The sequence below is a fragment of the Nannospalax galili genome, unplaced genomic scaffold (assembly GCF_000622305.1).
Source record: "Nannospalax galili isolate Female #2095 unplaced genomic scaffold, S.galili_v1.0 scaffold583, whole genome shotgun sequence".
In the NCBI taxonomy this organism is placed as follows: domain Eukaryota; kingdom Metazoa; phylum Chordata; class Mammalia; order Rodentia; family Spalacidae; genus Nannospalax; species Nannospalax galili.
This window is the reverse complement of record NW_008349469.1, coordinates 398775-419435: the sequence shown is the minus strand read 5'-3', so window position 1 is coordinate 419435 and position 20661 is coordinate 398775. Positions and strand designations below refer to the sequence as shown.

Here is a 20661-nt window from a genome sequence, read left to right as displayed (position 1 = left end):
TTAGTTCTAGGATCCACATATGAGGGAGAACATATGTCGATTTTTTTTCTGAGTCTGTGTTACTTCACTTAGTGTAACAGTTTCTAGTTCCATCCATTTACCTGCAAATTTCATGATTTCATCTTTCTTTATTGCTGAGTAAAACCCATCGAATAAATGAACCACATTTTCATTATCCACTTGTCAACTGAGGGACACTTGGGTTGCTTCCATCTCTCAGCTGTTGGTGAAAAGGGCAGCAACAAACACGGATGTACAAGTGTCTCTGCAATAGAATGAGTTCTTTGGGTATATGCCAAGGAGTGGTATAACTGGGTCAAAGGGTAGGTTCACTTATAGCTTTTGAAGAGTTCTCCACACTGCTTTCCATAGGGGTTGAACAAGTTTGCAGCCCCACCAGTGGATGAGTGTTCCCCTTTCCCTTCATCTTCTCCAAAATTTGGTATCAATTGTTCTCTTGATCTTAGCCAGTGACTGGGGTAAGATGAAATCTTTAAGTGGTTTTTATTTGCATTTCCCTAATTATTAGTGATGTTGAACATCTTTCAATATGTTTCATAGCCATCTTCTTCTTTTGAGAACTCTCTGTTCAGCTGCTCCTTAGTCCATTTTTAATTGGGTTGCTTCTTGTCTTGGTTCTCTGTTTTTTGAGTTCATTATACATTCTGGTTATTAAACCTCTGTCAGATGTGTTGCTCGTGAAGGTTTTGCTCCCATTCTGTGGGTTTTCTGTTTGCTTCCTTGGTTGTCTCCTTTGATGTGCAGATGCTTTTTAGTTTAATGAGGTCCCATTTTTAAATTCTTGCCCTTGTTTCCTGAGCAATTGATATTTGTTTTAGAAAATCCTTTCCTGCACCCATATCTTGATGGTTTTTCCCTTAATAAGTGAGATATGGATAAAAATTGGGATAGTTTAAGGGAGGGAAGGGTATACAAGGAACCTAAGGGAAAGTAGGAGCTCAAGAGAGGTAGGACCACAGGAGAAGGGTATTAGTAAAGGAGAAAGGGGGTAAATGGGGGCACTTAAGAGGGGAAACCATGATGGGGGGGTGAGAAAATGTGAGAGATAAACAATGCCTAGCCAGTTTTGAAAACCAGAGGGAACCATATTACTCCTAAAACTTTCTGACAAATTATACATAGCAGATCAAGAAATATATGTCTAGGTAAGGTTTACCTGAGACTAACTGGTCAATGCCCAAAATTTATCTACATGACACACAGTAATTAAAAATACCTGACTGGTGGAATTAACCTTCTTGGGTTGTTAACAGACATTGAGGCCCATACTAATTTGGTCAGAGGGACATAAAGGACACTTTTTGCTCCTTGCCCTCCTAGGTTGACTAGTTCAGGGGACTATGAGCATCTCTCAAAATGTCCTATAATGATGGTGGGTCACCTGTCCTCTTGATCAAGGAGGCCGAGGAGACCACACCAGTTGGACTTGAGCGAATATCCAGTCTACAAAGAGGAGGGTCAACACAGAGGAATCATTTCCTCTGTGCTTCTAAGCAAAGCCAACCATGGTCAGCAGGACCTTTGACTTATCTTCACATAGGCAGAAGTAGTAAAAGAAAGGAGCCAGGGGCTCCTCCCAACCCATGTGACCCCGAGGAACAGATCCTCAAAAGACCTTAAGAATAAAAAGAAGTCGGTTTATCTGGACCAACTGTATGTCCTTAAACATCCAAAAGGAACTTATTACCAATGATTAATGGGGCCAATATAATTTCTTAAGAGTCCATATGTATAGGTAAAGTCTACATAACAAGCAACAATGCCAGACAGGAGATACCTTCTGTAGGGTTGATGGCCAGCATGGTGAAAGGGACTCCCAAATATTAACCCAGCATAGAAGTGGGAAAATGAACAGAAGACCCCAATCTTATCCAAAGTAATAAAGGCAACTGATAACCACTAGATGAGGAACAGTTGAGCATCCTAAAACAAAGACCTCTAGATAGGCTGACTAGATTCACCAGAAGGGCAAGTAGCAGGGAATGGCTGGGGGTTCTGACAACACAGCAGACAGTAGCAAGGATATCAGAGTATAAGGGCTCTAGTGGGGGGAGGGAGGCTATGGGAGGGTGCTATCTGGGAAGTGGGTGAAAAAAATAAATTAATTAAAGAAATTTTTAAATAATTCTTCAAAGCATAAAAATTTGCTCCTTAGTAAATAGTAGATGTGAAAAAACATTACCATTGAAATCTATCTGCTGACTTTATATCCATTCTTAGATGCCAAGGAGCTCAGAAAGTAATTGACTGTGACTAATAATAATTAGATATATGGAGATTAGAAATGCATGTGCATCTTAATGTCAATTGTATTAAAAATGAATTTTTTCTGTATGAAACTGTGTATTTTAATAATGATTTAGAGATCTTTTTTAAAGGTTAAAACCTCATTTAATTTTATGTGTTATAGAGTTTATACTGAGTACAATATTGTATTACTGTATTAATTCATTGGTAAACCTAAAAATATACAGTCACTTTTGAAAGAGATGCATCTTAGCTCTGGAAATTTTTATTGAATACGTAAATGCTGTTCTAAGGAAAGGCTTCTTCTAATTATATTGTTATTAAATAAATAATTTTTAAAAATCAAGATCAAATTACACACTTTTATCATATAATGGAACAAAATATACCATCCCCTATCAAAAGAGTGGAATGGAGGCATATTGCGGAAATACTGATCCAAAGAAAGATCAAAATCAGGAGAACAAACACGAAATCCTGTAGCTGCACATCTGATATTGAGACTTTGGTTCCATAGGACTCAGGTTGCTTCACCACTCCAAATTTGCTGTCTGCAGCATTCACCTCTCTCTTGTTCTGGTAACACACCCTGTATATAACTTTCCTTGGGAGACAGCTCAGGGATCAAGCATTTCCAATATCTTGGAGTATTCACTACCAAACAGGCTTCACATTAACAGTTTCACACAGTGGCTTCTCAGGGAATCTTGACCTGACGAGAACAGAGAGCCCAGTGCTTTATCTCACTTGAATCCAAAGTAGGGACAAAGATAAGCACACCATGTAAATCTGTGGGAATACTTCATTTATATTATTAAATTACATTCTTATCAATTATTTGAGTTCATAAAATATACTTCGATCATATTTCCAACTTTCTTCAACCTCTTCCCCAATTCAACTCCCCTTTCTTAATCTCCCAATTTCTTGTCCTCTAACAAGAAGAAACAAAGAACAACAACAACAACAACAAAGCTCTTGTAATCTAGTTAATGCTGCCCAAACATTTTTTTGGTGTGGGTCCATCCCTGGAGCATGATTGATCTACAAAGAGTCACACAATTAATGCAAACCATTTCTCTCTCACACTATCAATTATCAATCATGAGTTATCAATTGCTCCTCAGCTAGGGGTGAGACTTTAAGCTCATCTCTGTGCTGTGTGCTAGAATTTTGTCCTGCTTGAGCTTGCACAGGTCTTGTGAATGCTGTTTTAAGTGCTGTGTGTTCATATGTGCATTCTTGGTTTTGTGTCTAGAAACACTATTTCTTATAGTCGTTCACTATCTCTGGCTCTTACAATCTCTCTGCTCCCTTTTCTGACATAATCCCTGCACCTTGAAGGGAGTGGTATGATTTAACTCTCCCATTTAGGGCTGAGCATTTCACAGTTTCTTTTCTCTACACATTGTCATGTTGTATATCTCTGTGTTAATTTCCATTTATTGCCAAAAGATGCTTCTTTGATGAGGATTGAGAAATGGACTTATCTATGGCATAAAGATAAGTTGTTAGTAGTCAATATAATACTTTGTCCATTTATAGAATGATAGTAGTTGCCTCTCCCTTAGGGTCTATGACATTTGTAGCCACAGGTTCTTCACCCAACTAATGGTGCTAGCTACAGATTTTAACTTGTGGAGCAGTCCTTAAAACTAAACAGAAAGTGATTTATTATTCCCATAAGATTTGCTCCACTCTTACACCAGTGAGTACAACTTTCTAGACCCATTGTTCTCTGAGCTCACAGGGTTTACAGCTGTTAAACACTGATGATCACTTTTCTCTTCTGTTAGTATGCATAGTACTTTCGATAGCTCACCAGTGTGATGAAGCTTGTAGGTCAGTACCAGCGATATTTCTCTGTGTTCTATGACTGAAGATTATAGTATTTTTAGTAGTGCTAAAACTACCCCTTAACGGTCTCAGAACCAAAAAAAAAAGTGTACAAAGTGCTTTCATTAAAGTCATCCAGAAAAGAGGAGATCCAGGATATTAAGAGGGGACAGTGCTAATAAGCACTGAGCTCTTGTTACTCTTGTTATTCATATTGAGTAATTCCCTAGTTTCTTTCTCTAAAAATAATTTAATTTTTTTCTGCTTATGTTTCTACTTCTCCATACAAAAATGTAATAGACATTTCCAGGAATGTAGTTTTTGTCATCTGTTTTATAACTGAAAATCGAGAAACACGTTAAACTCATTGTTTAAATATCTGCATTTTTAAACATGAGTTGTGCTAAAAATAAGAAAATATTTATGTAATTCTAAATTGTATATTAGAAAATATTTCATGTTTACTTGATTGTAGATAATATTATGAAAGATATAATTTTGTTATAATCACAATATTTTCATGACCTGCTCCCTTTATAACATAAAATATCCTGTTAGTTTAAGCCTCAGTTTCTTCAACAAGATAAATAATAATGGTTAGTTGATGTAATAAGAGAATAGATTAAATGCTTTTATGGCAATAATTTAAAATGTCTTATCTACTATATTATCTATGCAAAATCCCATGTATATGTTATAATTATATAATTATAAACTCTAAACAATTTGTAGTATCTGCCATATAAATTCATTTACTATATTTTTCATATTATACCTGATGTACTATGCTGTCTGAGATAGTTAATATGTAATACTTCAGATTATGATGCCGTACCAAAACAGTAAAGAAGAATGAGTTTTATATGGATTCCAATGTACCATGGAAAAAATATTGTTTTCACTTAAAAATGATTGCATGCATTCTATCAAAGTACAACACAATGAAGCTTAAAATCAAAATCAAAAGAAGCACTAGTAACTATATAACATCATGGAGATTAAACAACACCCTCCTGAATGATGAATGAGTCAAAGAAGAAATTAAAAAAGAAAGTATTCCTGGCACTAAATGAAAAGGATAATACAGAACAACAAAAACCCCTGGAACATTTTGAAAGCAATACAAAGAGGGAAGTTTATGGCTCCAAGGGCCTACATTAAAAAATCAGAAAGAGGGGCTGGAGAGATAGCTCAGCAGTTAAGAACATTGACTGTTCTTGGAGAAGACCAGGGTTCAAATCTCAGAACCCACATGGCCGCTAACAACTGTCCATAACTCCAGTTCCAGGGGATCCGATAGTCTCTTCTGTCCTCCATTGGCATTACATGACACAGGTGCACTTAACTACAAGCAAGCAATACACGCATACACAAAAATAATAAAATTAAAAAAAATTAGAAAGAATAAAAATAAATGGGAGAACATTGCAATACATGACTCAAGAAAGGACAAATGAAATTGAAATCCAGTAGATGAGAATAAATCACAAAAAAATCAGAGCAGAAATTAACAAAATAGAAACAAAGAAATTAATGAATCTAAGAACCGGTTCTTTGGAATGTTAAGCAAGAAAAATAGACGCTTAGGCCAGTTAATCAAAAGAAAGAATGAGAAAATCCAATTCAACAAAATCAGAGATGAAAAGCAAGGTATCATAAGAGACACCTAAACAATCCAGAACATTATAAGAGAATACTTTAAAAACCTAAACTCTAGGTGCCAACATCTTTCCTGGGTGGGTCCCATGATGGCCACCTTGCCTTGACTCCCCCAGCCTCATTCAGCCTCCCAGCTCCCACACCCCATCTCTCCTCCTGGCTTATGTACTGGCCCATTTCTTTTCTTGGGACCCCAGACCCCTGGCCCAGAATCGCCATTGTTTCCTGATCTTTTGTATCCAGGACAACCCAGTTCCTTCCAGTAGTCCTCAGGAACCCTCAGGGCCATTTCCCACTCCCACCTCCCTTTGCATTCATGGGTGGCACAGCCACCAGCTTCCTGGGACCAGAATCTTTCCTTGGCCCTGCTCCCAAGCCAGCATAGCCCCAAAATTCTTGAGGTCAGTGTCTTTCCTGGAGGGATACTGGCATTAGAAGAAAGCCTGAGAACATCTGATTCCCATCTGACTTGGGCCTCTGTGGGAATTCCTGAAGACAAAAGCAACTTGGCCACTCCAGTATAAAATCAAAATAGAGAACCTGAAGCCTAGGTCAACCAGGTTTTCATTCCCAACAAGTCAACTCCAGGTACATAAAGCTTACAAAAAGAAGCAGACCTAAACTCAACAAAAGAAGGCTTGAGTTTCACATAAGAATCAAAAACTAAAACAGAAATACACATATCAAAGTCACAGAGAAAAAATACTAACATTAAAAACCAAAATAATATATCTCCACCAAGTACCAACAATCACTTAAAGGAGCACAATGAGAAACCCCTAGAGATAACACAGGACATGGAACTCAAAAGAACAATTAAAAACATGATAAAAGTATTCAGTGAATTTAAAGAAATAAAACAAAGAAATCATAGAACTGAAAGAAGATAGGGATAAACTACTAAATGAAGTCAGAAAACAGGTAAAAATATTGAAGAATGCTGAGGCTGAAATGAAGTGAAACACTCAGTAAGCCAATTAGAAATGACAGGAGAAAGCCTCACCAATAGGATGAATGAAATGGAAAACAGAGTATCAAGACTGGAAGACAAAGTGGATGAACTAGTCCACTCAAGCAAAGATTATGAACAATTTAAGAGAACAGAAGAATGGAATATGCAGGAATTGTGTGAGACCATAAAAAGACCAAACTTATGAATCATAGGCATACAGGAAGGAGAAAAATCTAAGGATAATTGTATGGACCAGATTTCAACAGGAGTGTGAAGAAAATTTCCCAAAATTAAAGAAAGACATGCCCATACAAATACAGGAAGCACATAGAACACCAAATAGACAGGACCAGAAAAGAAACTCTCCATGGCACATCATAGTAAAAACACTAAATGTAGAGAACAGAGAAAGAATACTGAAAACTAAAAAAGAAAAACAAGTCACACATAAAGGAAACTCCATCAGAATTACAGCTGATTTTTCAGAGCAAACTATGGAAGCCAGAAGAGCCTGGATCAAAATATTCCAGTTCTGAATGACCACAGATGCCAACCCAGATTACTTTACCCAGCCAAAATGTCTATTATAGTGGATGGGGAAGGAAAAATATTCCATGACAAAAATAGGCTGAAGGAATTCATGTCCACAAAACCAGCCCTTCAGAGAGTTCTGGAAGCAATACAAAGAGTTGAAGAAAGGAATGACTATACCCAAGGGGTTATGGAAAGAAACTCAATGTTGTTATAACTGTGGAAATGCACAGCTATACCAATAATGTGAACAGAAATAAAAATGACACAAGATTCATTACACATCTTTCATTAATAACTTCAAATATCAATGGACTTAACTCTTCAGTCAAAAGACACAGATGAGTTGAATGGATTGAGAAACAAAACCCAATTTTTTCTTGTCTGAAAGAAACTTATCTCACTTTCAGTGACAGCCACTACCTTAAGATGAAAGGATGGAGAAAATATACTAAGCGAATGCTACTAAGAAAAAGGCAGGCACTGCAATTCTAATATCTGATAAAAGAGACTTTAAACTAAAACTAATCAGAAGAGATAAAGGCGGCCACGTCATTCTGATCAAAGAACAATAGACCAAGAAGATATTACAATCATGAACATATAGTCACCAAAGTCTGGTGTACCCAACTTCGTAAAAACAGTACTAATGGACTTTAAGACAGACTAATCCCAACTCATTAATAATAGGGGACTTCAATACCCAATTGTCTCCACTAGATGTGTCAAGAGAACAAATGATACGAAATGTTGGAAAGGATGTGGGAAAAGGGGAATGCTCATCCACTGCTGGTGGGACTGCAAACTTGTACAACCCCTATGAAAAGCAGTGTGGAGAACTCTCAAAAAATTACAAGTGAACCTACCATTTGACCCTGTTATATCACTCCTTGGTATATACCAAAGAACTCATCCTATTCCAGAGACACTTATACATCCATGATTGTTGCTGCTCTTTTCACAGTAGCTAAGAGATGGAAGCAACTGGAGTGTCCCTCGACTGACAAGTGGATAATGAAAATTTGGTTCATTTATATGATGGAGTTTTACTCAGCAGTAAAGAAAGATGAAATCATGAAATTTCAAGGTAAATGGAACTATAAATTGTTATACTAAGTGAAGTAACATACTCAGAAAAAAAAATGTACGTTCTCCCTTACATGTGGATCCTAGCATCAAATGCTAATAAGTGAGTATGTATCCAGACATAACTAGAGGAACAAGGATAATGAAAAGGAACTAGGGAAGTAAGGAAAAGAAAAAATTTGAAAGAGAAGAGCAGCAACAATCAGGCATTAATAAGGGAGGTATGGATAAAAATGGTGTTATTTTGAAGGGAGTGGGGAGGGAGAGTTATACAATGAACCCTGGGGATAAAAGGAAAGAAGGAGCTAAAGAGAGGTGGGACCAGGGGAGAATGGTATTATCAAGGGAAAAATGGGAAAAAGTGGGGATTCTTTAAATGGAGACATCATGGTGGAAGGGTTAGACAATGAGAGAGATAAATAATGCCTAACTAGTTTAAAAAAAAACAGAGGGAATCATATTAATATATATTTATACGTGTGTGTGTGTGTATAGGCAAGGTTTATGTGAGAACTTTCGGTCTTTGCCCAAGCTTTATCTACATGTCACATGGTAATTAAAAATACCAGACTGGTGGAATGAGCCTTCTTGGATATTTAACAGCCATACTTTGAGGCCTATATTAATTTGTCAGAGGGATGTAAAGCACAGTTTTTGATCCTTGCTCTCCTAGGTTGACTAAGTTCTAGGGGACTACGCGCATCTCTCGAAATGTCCTGTAACTGAGGTGAGTCAACTATCCCCTTGATCAAGGAGGCTGTAGAGACCCCATCAAATGGACTTGAACCAGTGTCCAGTCCAGAAAGAGGAGGGTCAACAAAGAGGAAACATTTCCTCCATGCTTCCAAGTGAAGCCACACAACATCAAACAGGACCTTTGACTTATCTTCACACACACAGAACTGGTAAAAGAAAGGAGCCAGGGGCTCCTCACAAGCTGATGTAACTCCTGAGGAACAGATCCTCAAATGGCCTTAAGAGTAAAAATAGACTGGTTTATCTGGGCCAACTGTATGGTCTTAAACACCCAAAAGGAAAGTATAACCCAAGATTAAAGGGGTCAATATAATTTTTAAGGCTCAATGTGTATAGCTAAAGTTTACATAACAAGAAACAATGCCAGACAGGAGATACCTTCCTTTGAGCTGTTGGCCAGGGTGGCCCACGAGTCTCCCAGACAGTAACCCAGCATAGAAGTGAGGAAATGAACAGTAGGCACTAATCTTATCTAAGGGAATATTGCCAACTGATTGATGCTAGATGAGGAAGAGCTGATCTTCCTAAAACAAGGATCTCTAGATAGGCTGAGTAGATTCAGCAAATGGACAAACACTGGGGAATGGCTGGGGGTGCCAAAACACAGTGGACAGTAACAGGGATGACAGAGTATATGGGCTCCAGTCGGGGGGGGGGGCTGTGGGAGAGTGCCATTTGGGAAGTGGATATATAGATGAATAAGAGTGTTTGTGATGTTCTGTATGAAATACACACAAAAATATCAACAAATTAAGAAAATGAGGTATATTGGGGAAGAAGCATAAAAATTGGTTTCATGTTATTTAGTAGCTATAAAAAGCATTACCTTTGAAATCTACCTGATGACTTTAAGATCCATACTCAGGTGCCAAGGATCCAAGTGTAACTGACTGTGACTAGCAATAATCAGATACACGGACATTTGAGATGCATGTGCAAGCAGCTTGGTGTTAGTAGCATTAAAAATGAGTTTTTCTGTATGAAACAGTATATTTTAAAATGAAATGGAGATCTTTTTTAAAGGTTAAAATCTCATTCAATGTTATGTCATAGGGTTTTTACTGAGTTCAATAATGTATAAGTGTATTAATTCAACTGTGAACCTAAAACTTTAGAGCCACTTTTAAAAGAGATGCATCTTTGCCTTGGAAATTGTTATTGAATATGTTAACACTGTGATGAACTGCTTCTTTTAATCGTGTGGTTATTAAATAAATAATTTAAAATAAACCCATACTCTATTTCTTAATAAAACATAAACCTCTCCCCTATCGACTCCCCCCACATACCTCCACTCACTGGACTTCATTTGAAAGGACTTTCTAAATCGAATATCAGATGTTCAGGAATTAAGGTAAACAATCAACTAATAAAGCTTCTGTACAGGAAAAAAAGAGAAAAGAAAAAAAAAACAACCAAGGAAGTGAAGAGAACACCCACAAATTGGGAGAAAATCTAGAATGAAGAAAAGAAATGGGGCTGTAGAGATGTCCTAGGGCTCAGTGGTTAAGAGCAATGACTAATCTTGCTGAGGACTCAGGTTCGATTTCCCACACCCACATAACTGCTAACAACTGTCTGTAACTCCAGTTCCAGGAGATCTGACACCTTCTTCTGACCTCCACAAGCAGGGTATGATCTGGGTGCACCTATCTACATGTAGTCAATACACTAATACACATAAAATAAATAACATTTTTAGAAGAAAACAAATGAACTGATTAAAATATGGGCTATGGATCTGAACAAACATTTCTTAAAAGAATCAATAAAATGGCTAAGAAACACCTTAAGAAGTGTTCCACATTCATAGTAATTAGGGAAATGAAATTAGGAACACCTTGAGAGTCCATCTTACTCCTTTCAGTCTGTCTAAGATCAAGAGAACAAATTAATAAAAATGCTGGAGAGGTTGTGGGGAAATGAGAACACTCATTCACTGCTCATGGGATTACAAGCTCACACAACCCCTATGGAAACCACTGTGGAGAACTCTTAAAAAACTGAAAATGAACCTACCATATGATCCGGTTGTACCACTCTTTGCCATATACCCAAAGGAGTCATCCTGCAGCAGAATTACTTACAGGTTCATGTTTGTTGCTGACCTTTTCACAATATCTAAGAAATTGAAGCACCCTAAGTGTCCCTCAACTGACAAGTGGGTAATGAAAGTGTGGTACATTTATCCAACTGAGCCCTATTCAGCAATATAGAAAGAGAAAATTGTGAAATTTGCAGGGAAATGTATGGAACTAAAAGCTGTTATACTAAGTGAAGTAACGCAGACTCAGAAAAATGAAGAATTATGTTTACCTTCATTTGTGGAGCCTAGTACCAAATCCTCATATGTGAGTATGCATCCTGATGTAACTGGAGGAACCAGGAAAATGGAAAGAAATCATGGAAATAAATGGAAAAAAAGAACCTAAGAGAGAAGAACAGTAGGAAGGAGGTATTACCAAGGGGGAAACGATTAAAATAGGGTTATTTAAATGGGAGTAAGGTAGGGAGTGTTATACAAGGAAATACAGGAATAAGGGGTGGAGGAGTTCAAGTGAGGCGGCCATAGGAGGTAGGTATTATCAAAGGTTAAATGGAGAAAATGGGGGTATTTTTACTAAAAGAGAAATGAATAACGTTTGACTGATGTAAAAAACCAGAGGGAAATGTATTAGTACAAAAACATACTGAAAAATTGTACATACAATATCTCTACATGAGTTCATGTGTACAGCTGAAGGGTATAAAAAAGAAAAATGCTAGATTGATGAAATCTCCCCTCAAGGTCTTGGCCAAAGCAGTCTAAGAGGCTCCCAAAATTACACAGTCTGTTGCTACAACCCCGAATTGCCTCCCAGAACTTGAAGGTAAGACCTTAATGCTGAAGACAAGATATACATTGGACTTTGGTGCAATGGAGCTGGAACTTACCTGGAAGTCACCTTCCTGAAAAATCTCATAGTTTTGAGAGGAACTCTGCCACCTGCTAAGAGAGAATGCCAGTGAATGGTCCAACCCTAGCTTTAAGGCCTAATAACCACAGCAATGACCAGCACAGCAAACTATATTGGAGCAGTTGTGGAGCATTAATCTTACCTGGGATTAATCAACATCTACCCAATTGAACTTAAATTATACTCAGTGGTAGGGAAGTCATGTGTGGCACTGTGAACATAGCCAAATATACTTGCCTGGAGAGGTCAGAGATCTTAGAGGAAACCCCAAGGCTGTCACATTCCTAGACAAATGTAATTTCTTACTATGTGCTAACTATGGATCCTTTTATTTACAAGCAAGTATGCCAGTCACCACCCATTAAAGCAGCTTCTTTTGCAAACAATGGCGACTACTATAGAATTGTACAACTGGTCACACACAAAAATTAAGTGTCTGTGACATCCCCAAACCCTAATTCAAACATCTACAATGGAAACTCTACATCTAAGGCTCATGGAATATAGTGGAACAAAGTGTAGAGAAAATGCTAATGTATCTCTCAACTCTTATCAATGATCTCCCTCATGCAACAGAAGGCAATGTGCAGAAAAGGCCACAAATGGCAAAGCACAGGTAATAAGGGTCTTTAGAGAGTGTGTCCTTTGACAGAATTCCTATATTAAATTTAACTCAGACAGGTCTCGGGGACCATGGTGGAAGAGGGGGAGACATATTGCAAGAACCAGGGGAGGAGGTACATGACCATATGCGAATAGTGTTAGTCATGTGCCTGGGACCTTGCTCATATGAAATTACAACAATGGTGTTAGCATGCACAAGACCTGCAAACCTAAGTAGATGAAAATCCAGCATATAACTGTAGAAATGTTCAGCAGGCCCCAATCTTAGTTGAGTAACTATTGGACAACTAATTACTGATGAGTGAGGAAGAGTAAATCTTCTTTAAGTGAGGGACTCTAGATATCCTGGCTAGACCCCAGTGGGTACAGTAATTTGACCCTATAGGCCTTAACATAAATGACAGAATACATGAAATCCAGTTTGGGGCAATGAGAGGGTACCTATGAGCAAGGGAATATAAAGACGGTGAAGATGTTGTATGCAAAATACAAAAAAAATTAACAAAAGTATACAAAAAGCAATAATTCCTGGTTGAGTTGAGCATCAAAGAACTCTGAGACTAAAGGAGAAGTACCACCAAAGTAAGGATGGCATATGCTACAAACCAGGTACCCAACCAGCCAGAAGTTCAGAATTGATATTCTATACCTCCCTAAGCTCAGAGATTATTGCAGAAGATATGGATGAAAGATTATAAGACCCAGAAGGGCTGAATTTCTATAAAAAATAGTGTTTTATGGTGTTTTATGAACACTACAGGACAGTTCCCTATCTGAACTCACAGAATTTATCACATCATGTACAAGGCCTGATTAAACCCGAACCAGAAAAACTCATAGCATGGAGTGAGAGGTGGGTAAGAAGTCCCACCCTAGCTGAGGAGCTGTTGGCAATTCACAGATTTGGGAGAGAGAGAATCAGTTTTCTTTAAGGGTGTGATGCCTTGTAGATTAAACATGCTACAATGGATGATCCCACATCCAAGAGGGCAGCACAAATTGAACTCAATGGTATTTTTTTTAAGGGAATAGAAATTTAGGTAGGTAGGGAATTTGGTGTGGATCTAGGAGGTGTTGTAGGAGGAGGAGGGTGAATATGATCAAAATACATAGATTAAATTAAACTCTCAAATAATTAATAAAATGTCATTTGAAAAATTATATTCATATAGAGCTGGAGTGATGGCTCAGCGGTTAAGAACACTGGCTGCTCTTGTAAAGGAACCAGGTTCAATTCACAGCACCCACATTGCCACTAACAACCATTCAAAAGTTCAATTCGAGGGGAGTTAGATTCTCTCTTCTGATTTCTATGGGATTGCATAGCATGGGTCCACTTACATACATGTAGGCAATACACTCATACATGAAAAATAAAATAAAATATTTTTTAGAATTATATACGTATTATATAGCATTTTGTCATGATGTCATTTGTCTGAACTATTGGAGCTTCAAATATTCCACCCACAATTTTATATTAAGAGTAACATGTAGGGATGTAATTGACATTATAACCATTTCGTATTGATTAGATTACAATAATATAATCACATATAATCCACTGTGTTCTATATTATAATAAAGTCAAGTTTGTGTTCTGTAAGATTTTTTTTTTGCAGTTTAGATGCTACCTATAATTATGTAGATACTAGTGACCTTTGTGGCTAACACAGGTAGTAGAAGTTTCTTAAACTACAGAAATAAAGTCCATGAAAGGATGGTAAAATCCTATGTTAAAAATGACTGGAAAAGTGATAAAATCCCAACAAACCTGAAATGGTAAAAGGATCAGAGTTGAGAAAAAAGAAAGTAAATGAGTGAAGTAAAAGCATTTTAAAAGTCTTATTTCTTTTCTGAGTTTTTCATTTGTTATTTTTTTCTTTGTATATGAGTGTATTTCCAGCATGTATGTATGTGCACCCATGTCATGCCATGCCCATGGAGGTCAGAAGAAAGTGAAGGATCCCTGGAACTTTATCTCCTGGGACAAGATCCCCTGACTGGAGTTACAGACAGTTAGCCACCAGGTGGGTGCTAGGAATCAAACCCAGGAACTCTGAAAGAGAAGCCAATGTTCTTAACTACTGAGTCATCTCTCCCAGCCCACGAATTATATGTTCTAAAAATAGTAAGTTTAGAGTAAGGTTAATTCATACTGCAGTCACAGAATAGTTTCAAAATTTGTTTTAATTAAAGAAAATGTTAATATGCTATCTAATAAAGTTCTTGTCATTTAAGTAGTATAAATTGATTGTTAATGCTAACATAGTGTGCTAACTTAATAAAATGTGGTAAAAAGAAGGCTGGGGACATGGATTAGTTGGTAGTATATGCAAGCATGGAAAACTGAGATCAATTCCAAGCACCCAAAGGAAAAAGCTGGGCATGTAAACAGACATCTGTAAACCTAGTATGGCTTAGCAGAGACAGACAGATCCCGGAAGTCATTGAACAGGCAGCCCAGCCAATTGGTGAGCATCAAGTTCAGTGAGGGATCCTTCTCAACAACTGATGTAGTGGTGAGCAATATAAGGCACCTAACCCCAACCTCTGGCCTCCACATAGAGACAGGTGTACATGTACTCTCAAATACATGTGCACCAACACAAACACAAACACATGCATAGGGTACACACATATGAATGCCAAAAATAAAATGTGTGCCAAACATTTGATTTACGAATTTAATTTCAAACCACTCTACATGCTTAAATTTATCACATAAAAGAAAACTAAGTGCCACATGAGTTCCCTTCCATTGAGTGAGCTTTAAAGTCCAATTAGGTAGCTGCTGATAACCTCCAAGATGAAAGTGCCACTGCTGTTCAATTATAGATTTCTGTACTGGTCATTGTTGTGCTTATTATGTCTTAAAGTTGAGGATGGTCCTTTGATTGACTTTCTCCCTTAGCAGCTTTCATAGTGATCCCCAAAATTATGAGATTTAGCCTTTGGGGAGGAGGGTTCCTGGTCATTTACAGCTCCATTGCTCCAAGCCCTGTGTCTGAAGTATGTCTTGTCTTCAGGAATAGGGTCATACCTACATGTTCTGGGAGGCAATCAAGAACTCTGGAAATATACTATCAAATTTGGGGAGTATCCTGCACATGGCTGGAGAGGTTATAGATCTCAGAGGCAACCCCAAAGCTGTCCCATCCCAAGACAAACATAATTCCTTACTTCATGCTAAATATGGATTCTTATGTTTACAAAAAGTGTGCCAGGCACCACACATCAAAAGAAGCTTCTTTTGCAAGAGAGGTAGACTATTAAAGAGTTCCAGGACCGGTCACACACAGAGATTAAGTGTCTGTGAAATGCCTAAACCTACATGACCCATTTACAGTGGAACACTTTACATGGAACACAGTGGAACAAGAGGTAGAGAAAATACTAATGAATCTCTCCACTCTCATCAATGTATCTCCCTCATACAACAGAGGGCAATGAACAGAGACTATTATGGAAGTTGGGGTGGAAAAACTGCAAGAGCTACAGGAGGAGGTGCATGACCATATGGAAATAGAGACTTACAGGCTTCTTGAACCTTGCTCATATGAACCTACAACAATGGTGCCAATGTGCATAGGACTCAGAGAAATTCAATCAGACAAAAACCTATCTTAAAATTGTAGAAATGGCCAGCAGCCCACAATCTTACCTGAAGAACTACTGGGCAAGTTATTACTACTGGGTAAGGACTAGTTGATCTTCTTTAAGGGAATGACTCTAGATAGGAGGATTGGACCCCAGTGGATGAACTTGCCTTGAGAATCATAAAGAGATATTAACTTCACCTGATAGGCCTTAGCATAAATGACAGAATGCATGAAAATCATTGCGGGGGCAGCTAAGGGAGGGTAAAGATGGGGAAGGGTGCATAAAGAGAACTAAGATGTTGTGTATGAAATACGCAAGAAAATCAGTAAAAATAAATTTTAAAAAAGAAAAATGGAGAGGTTAAAAACTGAATTGATGTCTAAGCACAGTATGAATTTCAAATGATTAACATGGGACTGGAGAGATGGATCATCATTTAACAGCACTGGCTGCTGTTCTACAAGGCAGATGAATGTTTCTAACTCTAGTTCCAGGGAATATGATGCCTTCTCTAGCCTCTGCAGGTTTCCACCATGAAGTGCACTTACATACATGCAGGTAAAAGACTTATACTTTAAAAAAAATGAATAAATTTTTAAAAATTAGTGTTTAGCAAATACAGAAAGCCATTACTTCATGTAGATGTTGAACTTACTAAACTTCCTGCATATCATGTCTAAAGCAACACCAGATGAGAGTGCTGATCTTCCACACTGAGAACACATTCACCTTATAGTTTGCAAGGACAAAGAGATTACCAAATATTAGACTTCAAAGTGAATGCAGAATGCTGTAACACCTTATACTGGAAATGATATGAATTTTATCTTATCTGTCTTATGTAGACATACTGTGCAAACTGATTAATAAGAATATTTACACCATGTGTTTCAGTGGCTATTACAGCCATTCTCTACATTTTTAACTTAAAATATTTTTGAAATTACCCCAACAGTAGAGTATACAATTTTAACATAATCCCACTTCAGTATTTTATAGGAAATTCAAATTTAGAAACCATTGATTAAACTCCTTTTAAGGATTTTTAAGTTATTTGCATGCCTTTGAATTAAATTACCATGAAGTAATTTACAAGTCCAGAGTGAAGAGTTTTCAGTGAACAAAAATGGGCATTTAAAAATGTGGAAAGAATAGAACTGTTTAATGATAATGGTCAGTATTCTTTATTACTGCCTTAAGTAATCAAGTCCCCACTCTTAGTACATGTACTTGGAATCATTATTTATCCTCTGGAACTGAGGATATGATGGGTCAAATTTAGTGACTCATCAATGACTGACTGTCTATCAAACAAGTGGTTTCATACTATAAAATGAATAACTTCTAAAACTGTTGTTGTTGTTGACCAAATTATCTTTACAATACTACAAATATCTAAGATTCCATTAAGCATAACATTTTATAATATATAGCTTTAAGAATTGCAAATGTATTTTCATATGTTGGAAAGTAGCTGTCCTTGTAAACAAAAATATATACACTATGAGTTTAATATGTTTTATGACATTAAATTAGGAAATACTTCTAAATTCACATTTCTTGATATGACCAAATATATTTGTATGATAGAAAATCCTCAAAAACAGAAAAAAAAATAAAGATCTTTTTTTAGACAGACACCAAAGGAAGTAGCCTAAAGGAAAGAAAAAATAATAAGACAAAAAGTTGGCATCTCTGTTGCTTTAACTGCCAAATCTCTCTCTCTTCTGCATGATTCTGATGACAGCACTTTTCACTTCTCTGTTCCTGAGACTATAAATTAGTGGGTTCAGCATGGGGATCACAATAGTGTAAAACACAGAGGCCACTTGGTCCTTCCCCAAAGAATAGGACTTACTTGGTTTTAAATAAGTAAAGATCAAAGTGCTATAAAACACAGTGACTCCTAGGAGATGAGAGGCACACGTGGAGAAGGCTTTTTGCTTTCCTGCAGAGGAAGTGATTTTTAGAATAGTAGACAGAATGCGAACATATGATACAGAAACCAGGATAAGGGACAACAGAATTGTGGAACCGGCAAAGATAAATATAATGATTTCAATGCCATGTGTATCAGTGCAGGACAGAAACAGAAGTGGAGATGTGTCACAGTAGAAATGATGGATGGCACTGGAGTTGCAGAAATTCAGTGATATCATGTTAAACACAGTGACAGAAGAATCCATAGTTCCAATTACATAGGATGCAGTAAGCAGAGCACAGCAGAGTCTTGTAGACATCATAACTGAATAATGTAGAGGGTTGCAGATAGCTACATAGCGGTCATAGGCCATCGATGTGAGAATACAGCATTCAGTACCTGCCAAAAGAATAAAAACGTACAGCTGGGTGAAGCAGCCTGTGAAGGAAATGTTTCTGTTGGAAGTTATCAGGGTCTCTAAGGTTTTAGGTGTGATAACAGTTGAGTAACTGAGGTCAAGGAATGACAAGTGGGTGAGAAAGAAATACATCGGGGTGTGAAGCTGGGCATCTAGACGAATGATGAGAATCATCCCTGTGTTCCCCAGCACAGTAACCATGTATATCAGGAGAAACAGCACAGAAAGGACCAGTTGGACCTCCTTGGAATCTGTCAGTCCCATCAGGATGAAGTCAGGCTCCGTTGTGTAATTCCAGCTGTTCATAATGGACTGCCCTGAACTGTAGGGAAATCACAGAGGTATAGGTTGTATGATTTCACAAAGATTTTCTTGTATGTACCTAACAGTATTTTCTAATGACAGTGTATAACTGTAAACAATTTGTTAGTCAAATAGAAGTACAAACTGACTTCTGAATAATGTGCCATAAGTGGTAATGCACTTTGTTATACCAATAAAACTAGCACTGTTTTAAATAATTTCTTTTAATGCATTTAAACTAAATGAAATACTGTATGGTTTGTACTACCATAACCCACTAATTTTCTATAAGGAAAAAGATTCACAAATGCCAAATAAGTTACAGAGACACAAGAGAAATTCATGTTGAGTCAATGATCATGTCAGATCCCAAACAGCATGCTCATGATACTGTTTCTCCTTACTGTTATTTCAGTAAACCTAAACATGTTACACACATACTTCTTCTTTGAAGCATCAGTTAAGATTAACTGAAAATAAGTATCTCTTTTTTTAACTGATCTTTAATAAACTGCATTAAGACATATAGGTATTGGAGCTTGAGAGATGGCTAAGCAGTTAAGAACACTGTTCTTGCAGAAGACCTGGAACTGAAGCCCAGTACCCACATGGCAGCTAACAACTATCTGTAACTCCAGTCCCGGGGTATCCAACAGTCTCTTTTGACCTCTGTGGGCATTGCATGACATGGATGCACTTACCAACATGCAGGCAATGCATGCATACACATAAATAAAAATAATAAGTAAAATATTTTAAAAATATGTATAGGTATTAATAAGGAAGGGATTTTTTATGACAATTCAAATCAGATTTATACTGAAAATTCATTATCAGAATAAGATCATCACTTTTAGAATCTCATTTCATCAACTATAGACTTCTGTTGTCTCCATCCTGATGTTACTTCTTTAAGTGCCAAATAATTTCAGCAAACATTTTTTTTAACCTAGTCTCTGTTGTGTTTTGGTGCTTTCACATCCCCACAGTTTTAATAATACTTACTCTGAGCCAAAGTTGATAGGAACAAAAGAAAAAAATTGTTTTCCAAAATTACGTGATTGAAAATATTCAACTCCCAAATTTTCTGAGAGTTAAAATAGGAAATCTGTTTAAGGATTCAAAAATATCAGTAGGAGAATATTCGCTGTTGATGGGATTATTATTTCTGAATTTTTGTGAATTCATTTTTCTTAAATTCAGAAGTAAATTGGATTCTCCTTAATAGTTTACTCAGCTTTTGGTCAAAAGAAATTTATTTTATGGAGGTATGGACCAAATGAATCCCAGGAGCTACCATCAATATAAACAGGACAGCTTGTACCTTGATTCATTTCCTTATAACTCCAGGGCACTTCAAGTAATGATTCTGAGAATCGCAAAACATGTGGTCATCCTCAGGGGCCAAATTCAAGGAAAATTACTTGGCTGGGTGTCAGGGACCAAAGTTGAAGAATTAATTCACAATGTTCTTTTTTTCCTGGGAGACTTACAAGGAAGGACAAGATCACTATGTCTTTTTTTTTTTTTTAATACACTCTGTTTATTCATATGCATATTGTTACTGAGTTTCAGAAGCATAATATTCAGGCAGCATTTTAAGTACTGTGGAAGGGAATACTTTTTCAGAGTTGAGTATAGTTTTCAGAAAGAAGCATTTCAAATTGAAAAGTATCATTGTACCAGGGGTAAAACATGCTCAGTAAAACAATAGAATACATTTGAATTCACAGAAGTCTTTGAAAGT

The 20661-nt window shown here is 37.1% G+C and overlaps 1 protein-coding gene across 1 annotated transcript; it reads right to left on the bottom strand.

Annotated features, from left to right (window-relative positions):
• Positions 1-17975: 17975 nt before the first annotated feature.
• On the bottom strand, positions 17976-18917 carry LOC103745058 (olfactory receptor 8H3). The gene has a single exon (XM_008846950.1). It carries the CDS (start codon positions 18915-18917, stop codon positions 17976-17978), a length of 942 nt encoding a protein of 313 aa, XP_008845172.1.
• Between the last annotated feature and the right edge of the window lie 1744 nt (positions 18918-20661).